This window comes from Gossypium hirsutum, chromosome A11 (genome assembly GCF_007990345.1).
Source record: "Gossypium hirsutum isolate 1008001.06 chromosome A11, Gossypium_hirsutum_v2.1, whole genome shotgun sequence".
Taxonomy (NCBI): Eukaryota; Viridiplantae; Streptophyta; class Magnoliopsida; order Malvales; family Malvaceae; genus Gossypium; species Gossypium hirsutum.
Genome location: NC_053434.1, coordinates 9,183,939 through 9,202,448, shown reverse-complemented (window position 1 = coordinate 9,202,448; position 18,510 = coordinate 9,183,939). Strand labels below are relative to the sequence as shown.

Sequence of the window (18,510 nt, the reverse complement as noted above, 5' to 3'; positions counted from 1 at the left end):
GGGTATGGAAGGAGATGGCCAAGAGAGGATTGATCATGTTGGATTCGAAGGAAGAATACGAAGAAGAGAGAAACTACTGTGAGTTTCACGATAATATGGGGCATGAAATCCAAGATTGCATGGAGTTCAGAGCCCTAGTACAAAACATGATGAACAATAAAGAAATTGAATTCTATGAAGAGACCGAAAACCCTGTAGAGGGAGATATATGTGCATCGGAGGGAGAATCGATAGCACAAAATTGAACACCTAATTATCTCGTGGTGATCATTTCGAGACCCAAAAATAATGAAATCGGAGTACAAATGCCACCGAGGGTCATAATCTAAAGACTTGTAGTCTTCCCTTACAAAGACAGTAAAAAGATCCCATGGAATTATGATTGCAGTGTGACGATGCCGGAAAAAGAGAGCCCGGTTAACGTTTCAAGAGGGGACCAAGACAAGGGTTCCTATACACGTAGCGGGAGGCGTTACGGTACGGCGAATGAGGAGGTGCAGCCCACAAAAGGAAAAGCCCAAGTGTTTGAGGAAATGAAGGGAAAAGCAACCAAACCTATTAATGAGCCAGTTAACGAAGAGGAGGCCAAGGAGTTTTTAAAATTCCTAAAGCATAGTGAATACAGCGTGGTGAAACAGCTACGTAAACAACCAGCTCGTATTTCGGTGTTGGCCTTACTTCTAAGCTCGGAAGTTCATCATAGCGCACTAATGAAGGTCTTAAACGAGACATACATTGCCAATGATATCTCCGTTAACAAACTAGACCGTTTGGTGAACAACATAAGTACCGACAATTATATCTTCTTTAATGACGACGAGATACCACTCGAGGGCATGGGGTCGACTAAAGCTCTACATATCACCACGCGCTGGAAGGGGTACACGCTGCTAGGCGTACTGATTGACAATGGGTCGGCTTTGAACATCCTACCTTTGACCACGCTGAATAGATTACCTATAAACAGCTCTCACATGAAGGAGTGCTAGAACATCGTAAAGGCATTTGATGGCACGGAAAGAAAGGTGATGGGCAGAATCGAGGTACCTCTTCAAATTGGGCCAAACACATATGAGGTGGATTTACTCGTAATGGACATCAAGCCCTCATATAATTGCTTTTTGGGAAGGCCCTGGATACATTCGGCTGGGGCAGTGCCTTCCTCATTGCATCAGAAATTGAAGCTAATATCGGAAGGGAGATTGATAACGATCAAGGCTGAGGAGGATATTATTGCAACTGTGAGCAATAATGCACCCTATTTGGAGATAGATGACGAAGCAATCGAATGCTCATTTCGATTTTTGGAATTTGTTAATGCGACCTTCATCGCCGAGGGAAGCAAAATTTTGGTGCCAAAATTGTCCAAAACCACGAGGATGAGCCTCCAGCTGACGATTGGAAGAGGGGCCCTACCCGGAAGGGGACTTGGGAGACATCTGTAAGGAAGGGTTGAAACGTCAATGCCGAAAGACAAGAGAGACCGCTTCAGTTTAGGATTTACGCCGAATGCGAAACAAAGAAGAAGGGAGCTGGAAAAGAAGCAAGAAAGAAGAAGAGCTCGATTAACGGGGAAGGAAATCAAGTGGGAACCAATGACTTTCCCCCATATATCGAAAACATTTGTGTCCGGGGGAATCATTCATCCTGAGAGAGACACACCAATTACGAGAGCTATAGAAGAAAGGCTGAAAAGCTTGGACATCAACGTCATATGCGAAGAGGAGACTGGAAGAGAGAATTTGTCGGGCATTTACCTCTGCACGCCTGGAAGTATTCTGGACAACTGGACTGCGGAAGAGATTCCTGTAGTTTTTAGAACGGATTCAGAGTAATGTCTAAAACACACTTATTGCTCTAGGCCTAGGAGTAATAAGAATCTTTTGTGAAATAGGCCGATGTTTAAAAATGACATTTCAGTAAAATGCACGTTTATTATTATTTTTGAGCAAATGTTAACTCGTCCTTTCAATTCCATTCATAACCATACAAATGATTACTTTCGAATTCTTTTATTCTTGAAACATTCTTTTAAATATTCTTTCATTCTTCATTCATAATCATATCACGCAAATAAATGTTTCGAATTATTTTGATTCTTTGTATCTGCCTTCGTCCTCATAACAGGTCCCCAAATATTAATGATACGAGTGACACTGCTAGCGACTCAGAATTTCCTTTCGAGCAAGATGTGTGTATGGATGATTCTCAGGATTTTGAAGAGGACCAAGGCTGTAACCTATCTCTTGATTTGTTGAGGATGGTAGAATAAGACGAGAAACAAATCCTACCTTACAAAGAATCAGTCGAAATTGTGAGTTTAGGAGAAGGACAAGAGGTGAAGATCGAAACATGTATCACTACGGAGATGAAGCGAGACCTCATTGAATTACTTCAAGAATTTAAAGATGTCTTCGCATGGTCATACCAAAATATGCCCGGGTTGGACACTGACATCGTGGTTCACCGACTCCCCATAAAAGAAGAGTGTAAGCCTATTCAGCAAAAACTCCGAAGAATGAGGCCCGATGTCTTGTTAAAAATAAAGGAAGAAGTTTGAAAGCAGTTAGACGCTGGATTCTTGAAGGTGGTAAAATACTCAAATTGGGTAGCCAACATCGTCCCTGTCCCTAAGAAAGATGGAAAAGTGCGAATGTGTGTGGATTACAGAGATTTGAATAAAGCCAGCCCAAAAGACAATTTCCCATTACCTCATATTGACACCCTAGTGGACAACACGACGGGACACTCACTGTTTTCATTCATGGACAATTTTTCGGGATATAACCAGATCAAGATACATCCTGAAGATATGGAGAAAACCACATTTGTAACCATGTGGGGCACGTTCTGTTACAAGGTGATACTGTTTGGACTGAAGAATGCGGGGGCAACTTATCAAAGAGCCATGGTAACCCTTTTTCACGACATGATGCATAAAGAAATCGAGGTCTATGTTGATGACATGATAGCTAAGTCTCGAACAGAGAAGGAGCACATACAAGTCCTGGGAAAATTGTTCTTGAGGTTGAGGAAGTTTCAGCTAAAACTCAACCCCGCCAAATGTACCTTTGGAGCCAAGTCTAGAAAGTTGCTCGGATTCGTGGTTAGTGAAAAAGGGATCCAGATTGATCCAGACAAAGTTAAAGCCATACAAGAGCTATCCCCGCCGCACACTCAGAAAGAAGTTCGAGGCTTTCTAGGGAGATTAAATTACATTGCTCAGTTCATTTCACAACTGACCGAGAAATGTGACCCTGTCTTTCGCCACCTCAAGAAACATAACCCAGGTGAATGGGATGAAGAATGCCAAAGGGCTTTCGACAAGGTCAAACAGTATTTATCCAATGCCCCGGTGTAGATGCCACCTAACCCCGATAAGCCGTTGATACTGTATTTGACAGTATTCGAGAACTCCATGGGATGCGTATTGGGTCAGCATGACGAGTTGGGGCGGAAAGAAAAAGCTATTTACTATCTCAGTAAAAAGTTCACGGAATGTGAGGCAACGTACACGCCGATAGAGAAGTTGTGTTGTGCCCTAATTTGGACAACCCGAAGACTGAGGCAGTATATGTTATATCACACCACTTGGCTTATCTCAAAATTAGACCATTGAAGTACATGATGGAGTCAACAACTTTGAATGGAAGGATGGCCCGATGGCAGATTCTACTTTCTGAATTCGACATAGTCTATGTGAACCAGAAAGTAGTAAAAGGAAGTGCAATAGTAGATTTTCTAGCCAGTAGAGCCTTGGAAGACTACGAGCCTTTGAACTTTGACTTTCCGAATGAAGACCTAATGTGTGTTGCTACCACTGAAGAAGGTGCCCTGGAAGAACTTCCTTGGAAATTGAACTTCGATGGGGCGTCAAATGCTATGGGCAATGGAATCGGGGCTGTCTTGGTATCCCCAAACGGAGATCATTATCCATTCACTAGTAAATTGGATTTTGATTGTACGAATAACATGGAGGAATACGAGGCATGCATCATGGGAGTCCGTGCAGCCATAGAACGCAATATTAAAATGCTAGAGGTGTATGGAGATTCTGCGCTAGTGATTTATCAACTCAAGGGAGAATGAGAGACCAGAGACCCCAAGTTAATCGATTATCGGAAGCTGGTCCTGGAATTGGTTAAAGAGTTTGATGACATTACCTTCCACTACCTTCTACGAGACGAAAATCAGATGGCTGATGCTTTGGCTACCTTAGCCTCCATGATCAAGGTGAACAAACAAGAAGATGTCAAACCCATCCGGATGAGCATTTATGAAACTCCGGCCCACTGTAATAATATTGAAGAAGATGAAGAGAGAGATGATCACCCTTGGTATCACGATATATTGCTATACGTGAAGAATCGTGAATACCCAGACCAGGCAAGCGAGAATGACAAAAGAACGCTAAGAAGATTGGCCATCGACTATGTCTTAGATGGAGATATCCTATACAAAAGAAGAAAGGATCAAGTGCTACTAAGATGTGTAGATGCTGTAGAGGCTAAGAAAATCTTGGAAGAAGTCCATGAAGGCGTCTGTGGGACACATGCTAATGGCTTTACAATGGCTAGGCAAATTATGAGATTCGGGTACTATTGGTCCACCATGGAAGGAGACTGTGTCAATTACGCTAAGAGATGTCATAAGAATAAAATCTACGGAGACAAAATTTATGTGCCTCCTTCACCGCTGCATGTCATGGTTTCTCCATGGCCATTCTCTATGTGGGGCATGGATGTGATTGGACCAATATCCCCGAAAGCTTCCAATGGGCATCGGTTCATCTTCGTAGTTATCGACTACTTCACCAAATGGGTAGAAGCCGCTTCGTATGCTAGTGTGACCAAGTCGGTAGTGAGCAAGTTTCTAAAAAGGAGATTATATGTCGATATGGAATGCCGGAGAGGATTATATCTGACAATGCATTAAACTTGAACAATAGTACGATAGCGGAAGTCTGTAGTCAATTCAAGATCAGACATCACAACTCGTCACCATATCGCCCAAAGATAAATGGGGCAGTAGAAGCGGCCATTAAAAACATTAAGAAAATTATGGGGAAGATGACCGAAACCTACAGAGACTGGCATGAAAAGTTACCATTTGCTCTATTTGCTTATCGAACGTCAGTCAGAACCTCAACTGGGGCAACCCCTTTCTCTTTGGTCTACGAAATAGAAGCGGTGTTGCCAATCGAAGTCGAAATCTCGTCTCTTTGAGTGTTGTCGGAGTTAAAGTTAGAAGAAGCTGAATGGATCCAGTCTCGATATGATCAATTGAACCTAATTGAGGAAAAGAGGTTAAGAGCCATCCGTCATGGTCAGATGTACCAAAAGCGAATGATGCGGGCTTATGACAAAAAGGTTCGCCCTAGAGAATTCCACGAGGGAGACCTGGTTTTGAAAAAGATCCTTCCCATACAAAAGGACTTTCGAGGAAAATGGATGCCTAATTGGAAATGGCCTTACGTGGTGAAGAAAGCTTTCTCCGGAGGAGCATTGATTCTAACCGAGATGGACGGTAGAAACTTGCCCAATCCTATAAACTTGGATTCAGTCAAGAAGTATTTCATCTGAAGAAAGGGTGGCCAGCGTGAAAACCCACAAAGGGCGCTCTGAATTCAAAAAAAAAAGGTGAGGCCAATGTGAAAACCCGCAAAGGGCACTTTGGAACCAAAAGGGCCTTTGAGTTGAAAACTCGAAAATGGGCAGCTCAAATTTTGAATATGGGGCATATGACAGTCTTGTCCTCCCGAAATTAGCAAGATAGAAGAATGTTACACCTTGGAGCATCAACAAAAGATGCGGGATCTCCTGAACACACATTTGGTTCGAATATGCCTTTGAGAAATTAGAATAGTGAAACTCGTGCTGCGATATCTGGGGCACCTTTTCCTCATTTTATTTTGAGCCTTACCAGATTTTTTGTCCTGTTTAATGTATTCACTTCAAGTTTTACTCAATAAAATTCCATCTTGTCCATTATGATAATCTTTTTCGAGCATTTTTTTGTTGAAATCACGATTTTTGGACTTATAACATTCACATAAAAGAGGTTACACATATTACTCTAGAAAGTTTCTAAATAGTACAAGGACCTGAAACAGGGCCACTAGGCAGAACTAACTAGACTCAAAAACGGGAAACATTGGAGAAAGAATAGTCCAAGTTGTGACTATTTCTTTGAATCTTCTATCAAAGATAACGACTAAGCAGGAAGACGCGATAGTGCATCAATGATAGAACCCGGATGAACTATGAGCAACGATACCTTAAACATTTAAAAAGAAACCACTCTCATGACATTTATACATTCGTAATCACTCATTTAGTTAGGAGCATTTGGCTCATTTTGATTATGGCATCCTAATTATTTGACATAAACATAGATACAGGAAACCCACTCTACAAATCATGTCTTCAGAAGACGATGTAGCGACATTGATCAATTCTACAGATCTTGTTTCCCTGAGATTGCAGTGGAGCAGATCAAAAACCGCGAATCTAGGCTTCCTGATGTTGCAGTGAAGCAGATTTAAGCCACCATCCTAACTCCCTAAAGTTGTAGTGGAGTAGGCTAAAGATTGTAGATCTTGTTTCCCTGAGATTGCAGTGGAGCAGATCAAATATAGCAAATCTTATTTCCCTGAAGTTACAGTGGAACAGATCGAAGACGGTAAATCTTGCCTTCCTGAAGTTGCAGTGAAGCAGATTCAAGCCACTAAGCCTTAACCCCCTAAGCAATAGGTTGCAAGGGAGCAGATCAAAACAAACCTTATCTCCCTGAAGTTGCAGTGGAGCAGGTTAAAACCACAAGTCTCATCTCCTTAAAATTGTAGTGGAGCAGGCTGAAGATAATGGATCTTATTTCCCTGGAGTTGCAGTGGAACAGATCAAAGCTACGAATTACGAGTCCTATACCTCTGAAGTTGCAGTAGGGTCGGATCGAATTCTTTATATTGAGCAGATAAAAGTTACAAATCTATACCCCTGAAGATGCAGTGAGATGGAACAAGGCTTTTAGAAGAACAGAAGTACCAAGAAACCAAGACTCAGTGGGACTGGGCAAAATTGGCTCCTTTAAAGTCTTTGCTCCGTTCTCGTTACATGACAACGAGCAAAGAGGGGCAGCTATAGTAGCCAATTTTGGCCTGGGCAAATAAACACAAATAAAATAGCCCAAATTAAAAGTCCATTTAGAAACAAAGCTACCAACCCAATTACAGCCTAAAAAAATTAAAACCCTAAAAGCCCAACTAGCCCACTATCCTAAAATTTTTCAGCAACCAACCCTAGGTACCAAGACTTTCAGCCACCGCATGCCCCTTAACCTTGGCCACCCCATCCCATCGTCCCATCACCTGCAAAACAACAACAGAGAACCAAAATAAAACGCAAACAGTAGTAGACAAAACACAAAGAAACAAAGAAGAAAAAACAAAAAGGGGCAGAAAAGAAGCAAGAGAACAAGGAAATAGATAATAGCAAATCCATGGTATTTCAGCTATAAAGCCTGAAATCTCAGATTTTTTGGGTACAAAAACAAGAATATTGTAAAAGGGGGGAGGGAGATTTTTTTGGGGGGAGAAATAAAAAAAAAGAAGAGATTGAAGAAAAAAAAGTGTAATCTTTCTGAAGATTTTTCTTTAAAAAAAACAGCAAGCAATAAAAAAAAAAGATAATAATAAAGCCATAAAAAAGAAGAAGTGCAAACCGGCTTAAGGTTTTTTCTTTTTTATTTTATTATTCGAATCCATCTCTTCTCATTCATGTATTAAAATATATCAAGGTATATATATAAGAAATATATATAAAAAAAAACCTTTTTGAAATTTCCGGCCACCGTGCGCGGTGGCCGGCGGCGGCGGATGGCGGCGGACGGAGCCGGAGTTTGGTCGGAGGGAGAAGGCCTTGAGAGAGTTTGAGAGAAAGGGGTTAGTTTTTTTATGAAATGGGAAAAATAATTTTTTTTTAGGAATTTTAACTTATATAGCCCCATCAAAACGGCGTCGTTTTGGGTTTAAGCCACTAATGCCAAAACGACGTCGTTTTGGCTCTTAACCCATGACCGACCCGCGACCCGACCTGCTCCAACTTCAGGATCCGCGTGTTTTCATTGGAGGGGCTATTTGCGCGTTTAGCCCTTCCGCTTTTTATTACTTTGCAATTAAATTATTTTTTATTTTTAATTTGGCACCAAAATTTGTCGCAATTTTCAATTTAATCCTAGCTGATGCTGTGCATTTTATAAAGGGGGTTATTGCACTTTAGGCTCTCTGTTGTTTCACGCGCATTTAAATAGGGCCTTTTCTTTTTTTATTTTTAAATTTGCCCCAAAACTTCGTTTTTAATTCGAATTTAGTCTTTTTTTAATTTAAGTTGATTTTTATATTATCTTTGCTACTTTAATTTTTAATATTAGTTCCAATAATATTATATATATGCTTTTAAATACACTCTTTTATTTTCTTTTATTATAAATATTATTATTTTATTTTCTTTACGTTATTATTATATCGTATCGTTTTTTTTATCATATCATTATTATTTTTCATGTACACATTATTTATATTATTTTCATGATTATTATTGTGTTTATTTTTACTACTATTATTGTATTTATTATTAGTATTAGTATTATAATTACTATTATCATACTTATATGTATATATATTTATATGTAAAGTTATCAATGGTTATTTTAATATTATCATCATCTTAATATTAATATGTACTTATTTTAACATATATATGTATGTATATATTTATGAAGTATTATTAATAATTGTTTTGTAACATTATTATTATTATTTCTAATGTGTATGTATTATATATATATTTTTAATACTATATTATATATATTATATTATATATATATTTATTATATTTTTATGTATATATTTTTAATATCACATTATTCATATGTTTTTTTTATATATTATCCCATGTAAATACTTTCAATACTACATTATGCATATATTTTTGTCTCTATTATATATATACTTTTAATATTCAATACTATTATTATGAATATGTTTTTGGTATACATATGTATATATATATTTTTTCTTTATTCATATATTATTATCATTATTTTCTACGTTATATTATTATTATTATTATTATTATTATTATTATCATTATCATTTTCATTGTCATTGCCATTTTTGTTGTTCCATATTTTATTCATTTTCATTTATTCGTTAATTTGCTTATGTCTTCGATCATTTTATTTTCCTCATGCATTTGTTTATATTTACATATTACTAGTCTTGCTATTACTTCATCTTTTATAATTACTCATATTATCGTTTTTGTTACTGTCGCACCTATAATGTTATTATTCATATTAATATTATAATTTGCTTTTATGTTTTACTATAAATCACGTTATTTTTCTTACTCAATATATTAAAACAATTCTTTCATAAAAGTAATATTCCGTATTAGATAATTCGAGATAATCGTACCCTAACTTACTGGGTTTCGATTTTTCTTATTTAACCTAAATAATGGAATATTCCTTTTAATCACAATGTGAGTTTAAAAAAATGTTTATTTTTGGAGATACGAGGTGTGGTGCCCTAACTTACCGGGTATAACATGTTGTTACCTCGAAATAAGATTTTTCGCAAATAAAGGCAATACTCGGTGTTTGATGATTCGAGAATCATACCTTATCGTGCTGGGTTGTGATTTCTCGTTTGTTCAAAAACAATCGAATATTCTTTTAGGTTTTCACCCATGCTTATTAAAAACCTTTCAAAACAAAGGATGTTCGATGATTGGATATTTGAGAATCGTGCCCTATCGTGTTGGGTTGCGCTTTTTCATTTATTCTAAGCAATCGAAGATCCCTTTGAAGTTTCATCCACGTTTTCTAAAAATCCTTTAAAACGAAAGAAGTGTTTGATGTTTGGGCAGTTCGGGGAATAGTACCCTATCGTGCTGGGTTGCAATCTCCCGTCTGACCGAAATAATCAAATATCTCTCCGGGATTTCACTCGTATTTTCCAAAGTGAGGCAATGATCAATGTTTGGGAATTCGAAGAATCGTGCCCTACTGTGCTAGGTTTCGATTTTTCGTTGGTTGTGCATCCTTTCGTGATTTTCGAATTATAAATTTCCAGACATCGAAACAAGAAGATTTTTGACAATTAACTCGGGTTATTCAACTTTTATTAAAAAAAGCCACATTTCAAAAATATTTTTAATTTTAGACATAAGGTCAATATTTAATCGATTTGGTACCAATTTTGGGCGTAGTGAGGGTGCTAATCCTTCCTCATGCGTAATCGACTCCCGAGCCCGTTTTCTAAAATTTTTGTAGACCAAAATTGTTGTTTTAGTAAATCATAAATGTTTTATTAAAATAACCAAATTTTTAGGTGATCCGATCACACCAAAACAAACGATCAGTGACGACTCCATGCATTTGTTTTTCAAAAGTCGATTACCCCTTTTTTTAAAATTTTAAAATTTTTAAATCGAGGAATGGTTTCGACACCCATATGATACCAATTGAAATTATTTTTATAAAAAATTTAAAAAAGTAAGATTTTCATTTTTTTCAGACAACTACATATAAATAAACTGCTTGATTAAAAATACATCAGAGTTATGGATTAAATTAGAAATTTGCTGCAGTTGAGGTGGCCAATTACCAAACACCAAGGCCACTTAGGGCACCATGTTCCTAATCAAACCTTCTAGATGAAATTTTTATTTAAATTAACACACCATTGCCGGAAAAAAGTTTAGCGTATTTAATAAATTTTTATTTGGTAAAAGGGTAACTTAAATTTTTTCTCACATTCATACTTGATAACTTTTAGCCCTTGTTTTCTTATCATTTCTCGTTCAATATAGTTAAATTATTTTCTTTGAAATTTGTTGAAATTTTAGATTTATTACTTTTAGATTTTTTTTATGATTTATAAATGGACTGCCATGTTTGTGGCGTTAAAATTTTAAAATGGTTTAAAAGAAAGCAAATTAATTAAATTTAAATGGTGGTGAAAAAAAGTGCAATTTAATGGTTAGATTTATTATTACACCAAAAAGTTCCCACTAAATTAAAGACTTAATACTTTTTTGGCCCCTGTGCCATTGCTAAATTATCATCATGGTTCACCAAAAAGTTCCCACTAAATTAAAGACTTAATACTTTTTTGGCCCCTGTGCCATTGCTAAATTATCATCATGGTTCATGTACTACTTTATCAATTTGACTCCTGTGCTTTTATTTTGTATAGTTCGTTGCCCTAATTTAGTTGTCTGTTAAAAAAATTAAACCACACCGACACATGTCCAAAAAATCGAAGTTTTTCAAAATTTTAAAAATTAAAAATCCAAAATATCATTAAAAATTTAAAAAAAATCCCAAAAAGCAATAAACCTTAGGAAATTATAAAATCTAAGAAATCATAATTGAAAAATTATCAAAATATTTTTAAAAATAATAATTTTGAAATTTCTATAAAATTTTAAAAATGCGTTTGTTTAGAATTAAAGGTTTCCGAAAATTCCATAATTTGAGTTTTGTTTATAATTAAAGGTTTCTCAAAATTTCATAATTTTATAAAAAAATTAAAGAAATTTATGGTTTTTTTGGGAAATTGTAGAGATATTTTTGCATTTTTCATTTTTATTAAGAATTTTAAGTTTTTATTAAAGAAATACCATAAATTCTAAAAAGAATTCATAAAATTCTAAAATTTATAATAAAAAAAACTCAAAATCCATAAAACAAACTTTTAGAATTTATGAAAATTTTAAATCTTTTGAATTTTTATAATTTTCTTAGTTTAAGATTTTTTGAATTTTTCAATAATTTTAATTTTATTTATATTTTAAAATTAAATTGTTTTGATATTTTTGTTGTATTTTAAGATTTTAGATAATTTGTTTTATTTTTTGTTGACATGCAGTGTCATTAAATTTAACGGAAATTTAAATGTAAATGGACCAAAGTAATAAAAAGAATAGAGTATAAGAACCAGGCCAAGGCCGAAAGAGAGGTATTATACCTAGGAAAACCTTTTTTAAAGACTGTTGCGTTGCTACTCCTATATCGTTATCTCCCACTCGAAACTGCAAATGCCTATTCTTATTATTTCCTTCTGGGGAGAAAGTGTACTAGTTTCGTCTTTTCATCCTGAATGATCCCTGTTTTAGCTTTTTGTGAAAATGAATTTCCATCTCGTCCAATTGGCCAATGGAAAAACTGTTAAAATTTTGGGAATTATTGCGAGCAGTGGGAAAGTATGGAATCTTTCCCAAAGTTTGGCAACGAATTCAGTGAATATGTCTTAGCTTCAGGGTAAGAGAAAAAGGTTGAATCAGCCTTGATTTGTTCGTTGGCAGGCAGGCTCGCAGCATTGTATTTATGTCTTCCTTGTCCTGTTGGGTAAAGGTTAAGTGAAGTCTAATAAAATTTCTGCCTTAATCATTAAGTAAAGGACCCTGATTCTTCAGACCAAAAAAATAAATAAAGCTGGGTATTTACTCTGTTGAGTAATAAAGCAAAAGATGTATCATATTAAAAGAAAAACAACCTAGTATAGTTCGATATATTCTTCATGTTACAGCATGAGTAAAAGGGAAAACACACAAGTTTTATGAGTATGAGAGCGACATACTAATGATAAATCTAAAAGATGTCACTGAGAGTAGGAAGCTTGATCTCTCCTTTCTGAGAGAGAGGGATAGTGAAGTTCCCCACGATAGGAAGATCAATGGTGAGACCCAATTCCAATTCATAGTCAATGTCCCAATCTGCACCAATATCCTTTACCAAGCTTACTAAGATGTTATACGGTACCTTCACTGGCACGTCCAGCATCGTTGTGTCGCTGGCTTTCAATGACCCCGGGTCTGGTATTGTCCCTGATGCTATCCCTCTGTCCCCAAATTACACATATAATCAAAATCAAAAATTCAAACAAAATAAACAAAGAAGACGGAGGAAGAGGGAATATTACCTTCCAGCACTTCTGAAATTGTAAGAGATCTCACAAATGGGGATGGAATGGCTGTAGGGGTTGGAGACAGAGACCTTAGCGCCATACTCGACGCACTCACGGCTCACATGTTTCAGATCAACGTCCGAGACACTAGCCTCCGGCTTCTTTATGTTGGCCACCTTATCCACCACGAAGTCCTTCGCCTTCTCCAACAACTGCGACATTCCGTACAAAGTCTTTTTTGGAGGGTTTTGTTATATTCTAGGATTCAATCTGAGGATAAGCTTCGCCAATGCTCGATTTTTTCCATTTACTTAAATAGAGCGGAGGAGGCATCTGGGTTGGTGCCACGTGTAAGTGAACGTTATAGGTGGATCGCTTCATTGGGAACACGTAAGAGGGTGGATGGGCGAGTAGAATTAGACGCGTAGAGGAGGTGGTATTTCCGTGGATGGAGACCTCTGCTGTCGGCTCCTTATCCTTTACTTTTCCTTTCTTTCTCTCCTTACACATGTTTCACTCGTTACGTGAAAAAGAAATATATACAACTTTTTAGGGCAAATACTTAAATTAGGGTTTAACTTTTTAGGAATTAAAGATTAAAATTTTCAGACTAGTCAAATAAATGTCTAGTGTTTAAATGTGGTCAAATTTTCTAAAATGTTAAAATAAGGACCTCATATTTTTTAAAGTATTCAAATAAGGGTCAAAATTTTTCTAAAGTGTTTAAATATAACTTCTCAAATATTGTATATCAAGTTTAAACTTATGTTCAAACTGTTTTTTTTTCTTTTAAAGCAATATTTTATTCAAGTATTATGTGTTTTATTTTAAACACATCACCATTTACCTAATTTTTTTCTCCAAATTAAGTTTAAGCACGTGAAAAACCCTTATTTGAGCATTTATGCAAATGTTTAGCCTTTATATGAGTAACCTCTAAAAAAAATTAATTTTTTTTCGAATTTTGAGTTAATCGAATTGAGGTATTCAATTTTTTTTAATTCAACTCAATTTATTTAAGTTCGAGTCAAGTTAAATTTTACAATTCAAATAACTTGAATAACTCAAATAAAAAATTAGTGTAATATCCTTTTAGTCGTTGTCAATTTTGAAAATGAACAAATTGGTCTCTTTCAACAAAAAAATCAAAATAATTTTTAAAATTTCTTTTAAAATTTAAAATATTTATAAAAATTTCAAAAAAGATATATTTTTTTTTAAAATTAAAAAAATTAAAATTCTAATTTTTTTCTAAAGAATATATAAAAAAGGTTAAACAATTTTAAAAAAAATAAAAAATAATTTTGGGACCTAAATAAGTAAATTAATTATTCAAGTTTATCATACTAAAATATCTTATTTTTCCTTTTATTTTGTTTTGAAAGAGTTTTCAAATATATATATCTATATATATATGGTTTTAAATTTATGTGCTCTAACATAGAATTAGTTATATTATAACAAGATTTTAATTTGACATTTTTTTAAAAATTTAACTAGAACAATTTCACTCTATTTGATTCGACTTGATTCGAAAAAAAAATTCAAATCAAATTAGGATGATAAAATGAGACTTGTCAACTCAATTAACTAAAAAACTTTTCATTTAATTTGACTTGATTCAATTGAATGCTCACTCCTAAGGTGAAGTGATAAAAAATTGTATATAAATATTTATTTCTAGTCACTTAATTTATTTTAAATAATATTTTTATTCATTTAAAGATTTTATATAAAAGATACAAAAAAATTAAAAACATCAAAATTATAAAAATTATAAAAAGTTCATAAAAAAAGGCATGAAATACTTGTGGATTACTATGTGGGCTGTCATATTTAAAAATTTAATATTTTATTCATAATTTTTGTTAGAAAAACAACAATTCAACTTTGTTTGAAAGATTAATGATCAAATATGACTTCTTTTTAAAGGTTGAGGATCAAATTTAACTAAAAAAAAGAAAAAGGGCTAAATTGATAAAAAAATGTAACGTTAAGGGCTATGATATTATGCCTAATTCATATATAACCGGCCCGGCCCAAGTTGGTATGAAGCAGACGAGCTGAGGTATAGGCTGGGCTTGGGCTGTGTTTTCATTACAAAGTCAACCCACTGATGACGTGAATACCCAAAGATTGAAGAACAACATTAGTGAAAACAGAAGACGAAATAAGTTTATTACAATTGATTCTATACTCCAAATTTTACATGCAAATAAAAATGGAAAAGAAAAGCAGTTTATGTGTATGAGAAGAACAGAAAGCTTAATTGATATCACAGCAAACATGAAATTAAAAGCTAGAAAGGAATTGCATTTGCCTGAGAAGAGGAGTTAGGGTTTCCATAAGCTTTTCACAGGGATGGTTGTGAATTCCTTCGTAAGTAGTCACCACGATGCTGGTGTCTTTGGACAGCCTTTGAACCTGTTTCTTCACATTGCATGTGTGATGCGTGCACCGATAATAGCTCCTTCATTTTTTTTTTTAAAATATTAGAAAAAAAAACAATATCATTTAAATATATGATAACCTTTTCCTATTTATTAAAAAAAGGTTGTTATTTCATTATGGTTTTGGGTTCTAGACATCGCCAAAACCTATAAGAATTACTGCATGAATATGGATGTATACACATTTTTAGAGAATTTTTTTAAAAATAATTATAATGAATTATCGGATTAATAACTCCAATATATTTAAATTAATAAATATAATAAATTAAAAACTGCCCAAATATTTATATGGTAAAGTATTTTACATGTATTTTGTACTATATGTACCCGGTTATATTTTGATTCTTGTATTTAAAAAATGTAAATTTTTTTTCTATAAAACGAGGAAAATAGTTATTTTTGAAACCATTGAAAAAAACTGTTAATCTTATAATATAAATTTAAATAAATGATATGACGGTATTTTTAATAGATTTATTGTAACTTAATTCAAAGTGTTGGATTTAGCCTAATTTGATTTTATATCCTATTTATTACTAAGGTTTTTTTTTAATTACAATTATATTAATAATTTCAATGAGAATTAATCATTACAAATATTGAACTGAATAATTAACTCAACAATTAAAATTTGAAAAATAAACCCACATAAATTATAAAGTCTTTAACTTTGTCCATACAATCGTTAACACAACGTTCCAAATTAAACTATAATCGGTGGGGTAAATACGTCCATATCATAATTTAAACTAATATTACATCATTTAATCAAGTGTGCCTCATACATATTGTCTCAACTATTACATTATAGTTTAAAGAATTAATGGTAAAAATTATATTTTAACTTTTTTTTTTGCTAGATACAAAAGAATAGAAAAGAGTTTTCTGTAATGTTTATATATGCATCATGTATTATAATTATTATAATAATTTTGGGCTCTTTTAAAGTACATTTAAAATTTTATCCCTTAATTTAGGAATTTAATTTTTTTTAGATTTAATTTTTGAATAGCATACATTTAGAATTTAGTCTCTCAACTTATATTTTTAGAAATTTCATCTTTTATTTTTTAAAATTAAAAATTTAGAAGTAATTATTGTTAATATCAAAATTCTTTTAATAAATTAGATGGATTGTAATTTTTTAAATAAAAAATACTCACTTGATAATCATGTAATAAAAATGATGTAATAAACTTGAATTTAAAAGTAAAATTTTAATAATATTAACAACTGATTTATATTTTTAATCTAAAAAAAACAAAATTACTAAATTTCTTAAAATAAAAATAAAGAAAATTAAATTCAGATCAACTTAAAGTATATTTAAAAAGTAGGATTGGCTGGTCAGAGTTTCCAACCCTAAACTTAAAAATGGATGTTAAGAATATCTTGAAAAGGCTTCCCCAAGTCTTACTACACGTTGTAGAATATGAGAAAGGATTGTATGAAACTGTAATTCTACATTATCCCTATTCATTTTCAATAAGAAAATGACAAATTAGATTTTTCCTCCCGAAAAAAATTAAATTCAATTAAAATTATTAAAAATTATGAGGAAAAATTTGATTTGTTATTCTCTTATTAGAAAGGGATAGAAATGACGTAGAATCACAGTTTTGTACAATCCATTCTCGTAGAATATTGATACACGTAAATTAATTATGGCAATAAATCGGTTAACAGCAGATTGAAACCAGCGTATATAATAGGTTTAATAACATATGCATGCTAAAATTTTAGCTGCAGTACGTTCGACTTCTATCATATAATGCATCAAAAGTTAAGAATAAACATGCATGCCATGCAACGTACATGTAAGAGAGACAAACCTTGGATGTATGCTATTCTTCACAGCTTTTTGACCATACTTTCTCCACCTGTAACCGTCGTCCAAAATGTCATCTTCACTCCTGGTTTGGAAAGCAAACCTAGGTCGGCTTGTCTTTTTTATCTTACTGCCTTTCCTCTTATCCATATTGGCGCCCTTGGCATCCTGATGATGATCGACTCCATTCTCAGACATTAAATTATTAGAACCGCTTTCAATCATTAGCTTATTCTCATGACCGGAGAGGAGGCTAACCCAATCGATATCGGGGAGAATATTTTGAGTTTGTAAAGGAGGATGCAAGGAGGAGGAGGGAAGTGAAGTTGGGAAGAGGAAAGGAACATTAAGGGGTGATAGTAAGGGCGGCGGTGGGTTACTTTCTTGGCCATCCATCTGTAAGAAAGTGAGAGATAAAGGAACTGAGAATGATTAAGAAATGAAGTTTAAAAGGGAGAGGAAAATAGTGGAAGGTAAAGAGGTTGGACTGCCCCCACCCTACAAGTACAACACAGAAGAGAAGTGTTTGATAAGAGTTAAATTTGGGAGAGGGAGGAGGCTAATTGCTAAGGTCTTTTTAAGTTGTAATTCCTTTCTCTAGCACCCAACAACATCTCACCTACTTCTGTTCAACTGCCCCTCTCCCCTCCCTCAAGTAATAGTCGACACGTTATCACCAAACCATGCATATATAAACTCATATACGTATATAACCTGAAGAATTTAGTTTACATTTAACATTGTAGTAACTCTTAATTTGTAACCTATAGAGCTATCTTCTTTGTATAAAAAACCTATACATGTGCAAATGCATTTTCTTTCCTTCTTTTCATGTTACCATATAAATCAAGTGCTACACATGTTGACTATTTGTTCTGCTTACCAACCAACTGCATTTGCCTTTTTGTTTATGAAGTGAGAAAATAACCTAAAATCTTAATTTTACAAGGAGACTACATCCCAGGTCAATTTAGTTTTCTCTATATTAGAGCAATTTAACTTCGGCATTTTCACCTTGTTGATGCATTGATAGTGTATAACTTAATATACTATTAGTAAACTAGATGATGCTAAATGAACTTAGTTCTAAAAATTTTTGATGATCTATCAACATCTAATTCTTTGACAATCCATAGACTTATACATTTTCAATGCATCAAATCAAAATCCATATAAATGTACAAAAATTTTGACTGTTGATGACAGTTGAAACAATGATATAGCATCCTATCCAGCTCTAGAAAAGAAAGGAAGAC

At 33.9% G+C, this 18,510-nt stretch overlaps 2 protein-coding genes across 2 annotated transcripts; both read right to left on the bottom strand.

Moving 5' to 3' along the window:
• Positions 1-12,545: 12,545 nt before the first annotated feature.
• On the bottom strand, positions 12,546-13,251 carry LOC107922715 (late embryogenesis abundant protein Lea14-A-like). The gene is made up of 2 exons (NM_001426008.1): positions 12,989-13,251; positions 12,546-12,907 (listed from the first exon to the last, which is right to left on the bottom strand). Exons 1-2 carry the CDS (start codon positions 13,192-13,194, stop codon positions 12,658-12,660), a joined length of 456 nt encoding a protein of 151 aa, NP_001412937.1. The 5' UTR covers positions 13,195-13,251; the 3' UTR covers positions 12,546-12,657.
• A 1,557-nt stretch (positions 13,252-14,808) lies between these two features.
• LOC107923701 (probable WRKY transcription factor 43) lies at positions 14,809-17,879 on the bottom strand. Its single transcript, XM_016853874.2, has 2 exons — positions 17,259-17,879; positions 14,809-15,443 (listed from the first exon to the last, which is right to left on the bottom strand). Exons 1-2 carry the CDS (start codon positions 17,648-17,650, stop codon positions 15,266-15,268), a joined length of 570 nt encoding a protein of 189 aa, XP_016709363.1. The 5' UTR covers positions 17,651-17,879; the 3' UTR covers positions 14,809-15,265.
• Positions 17,880-18,510: the final 631 nt, after the last annotated feature.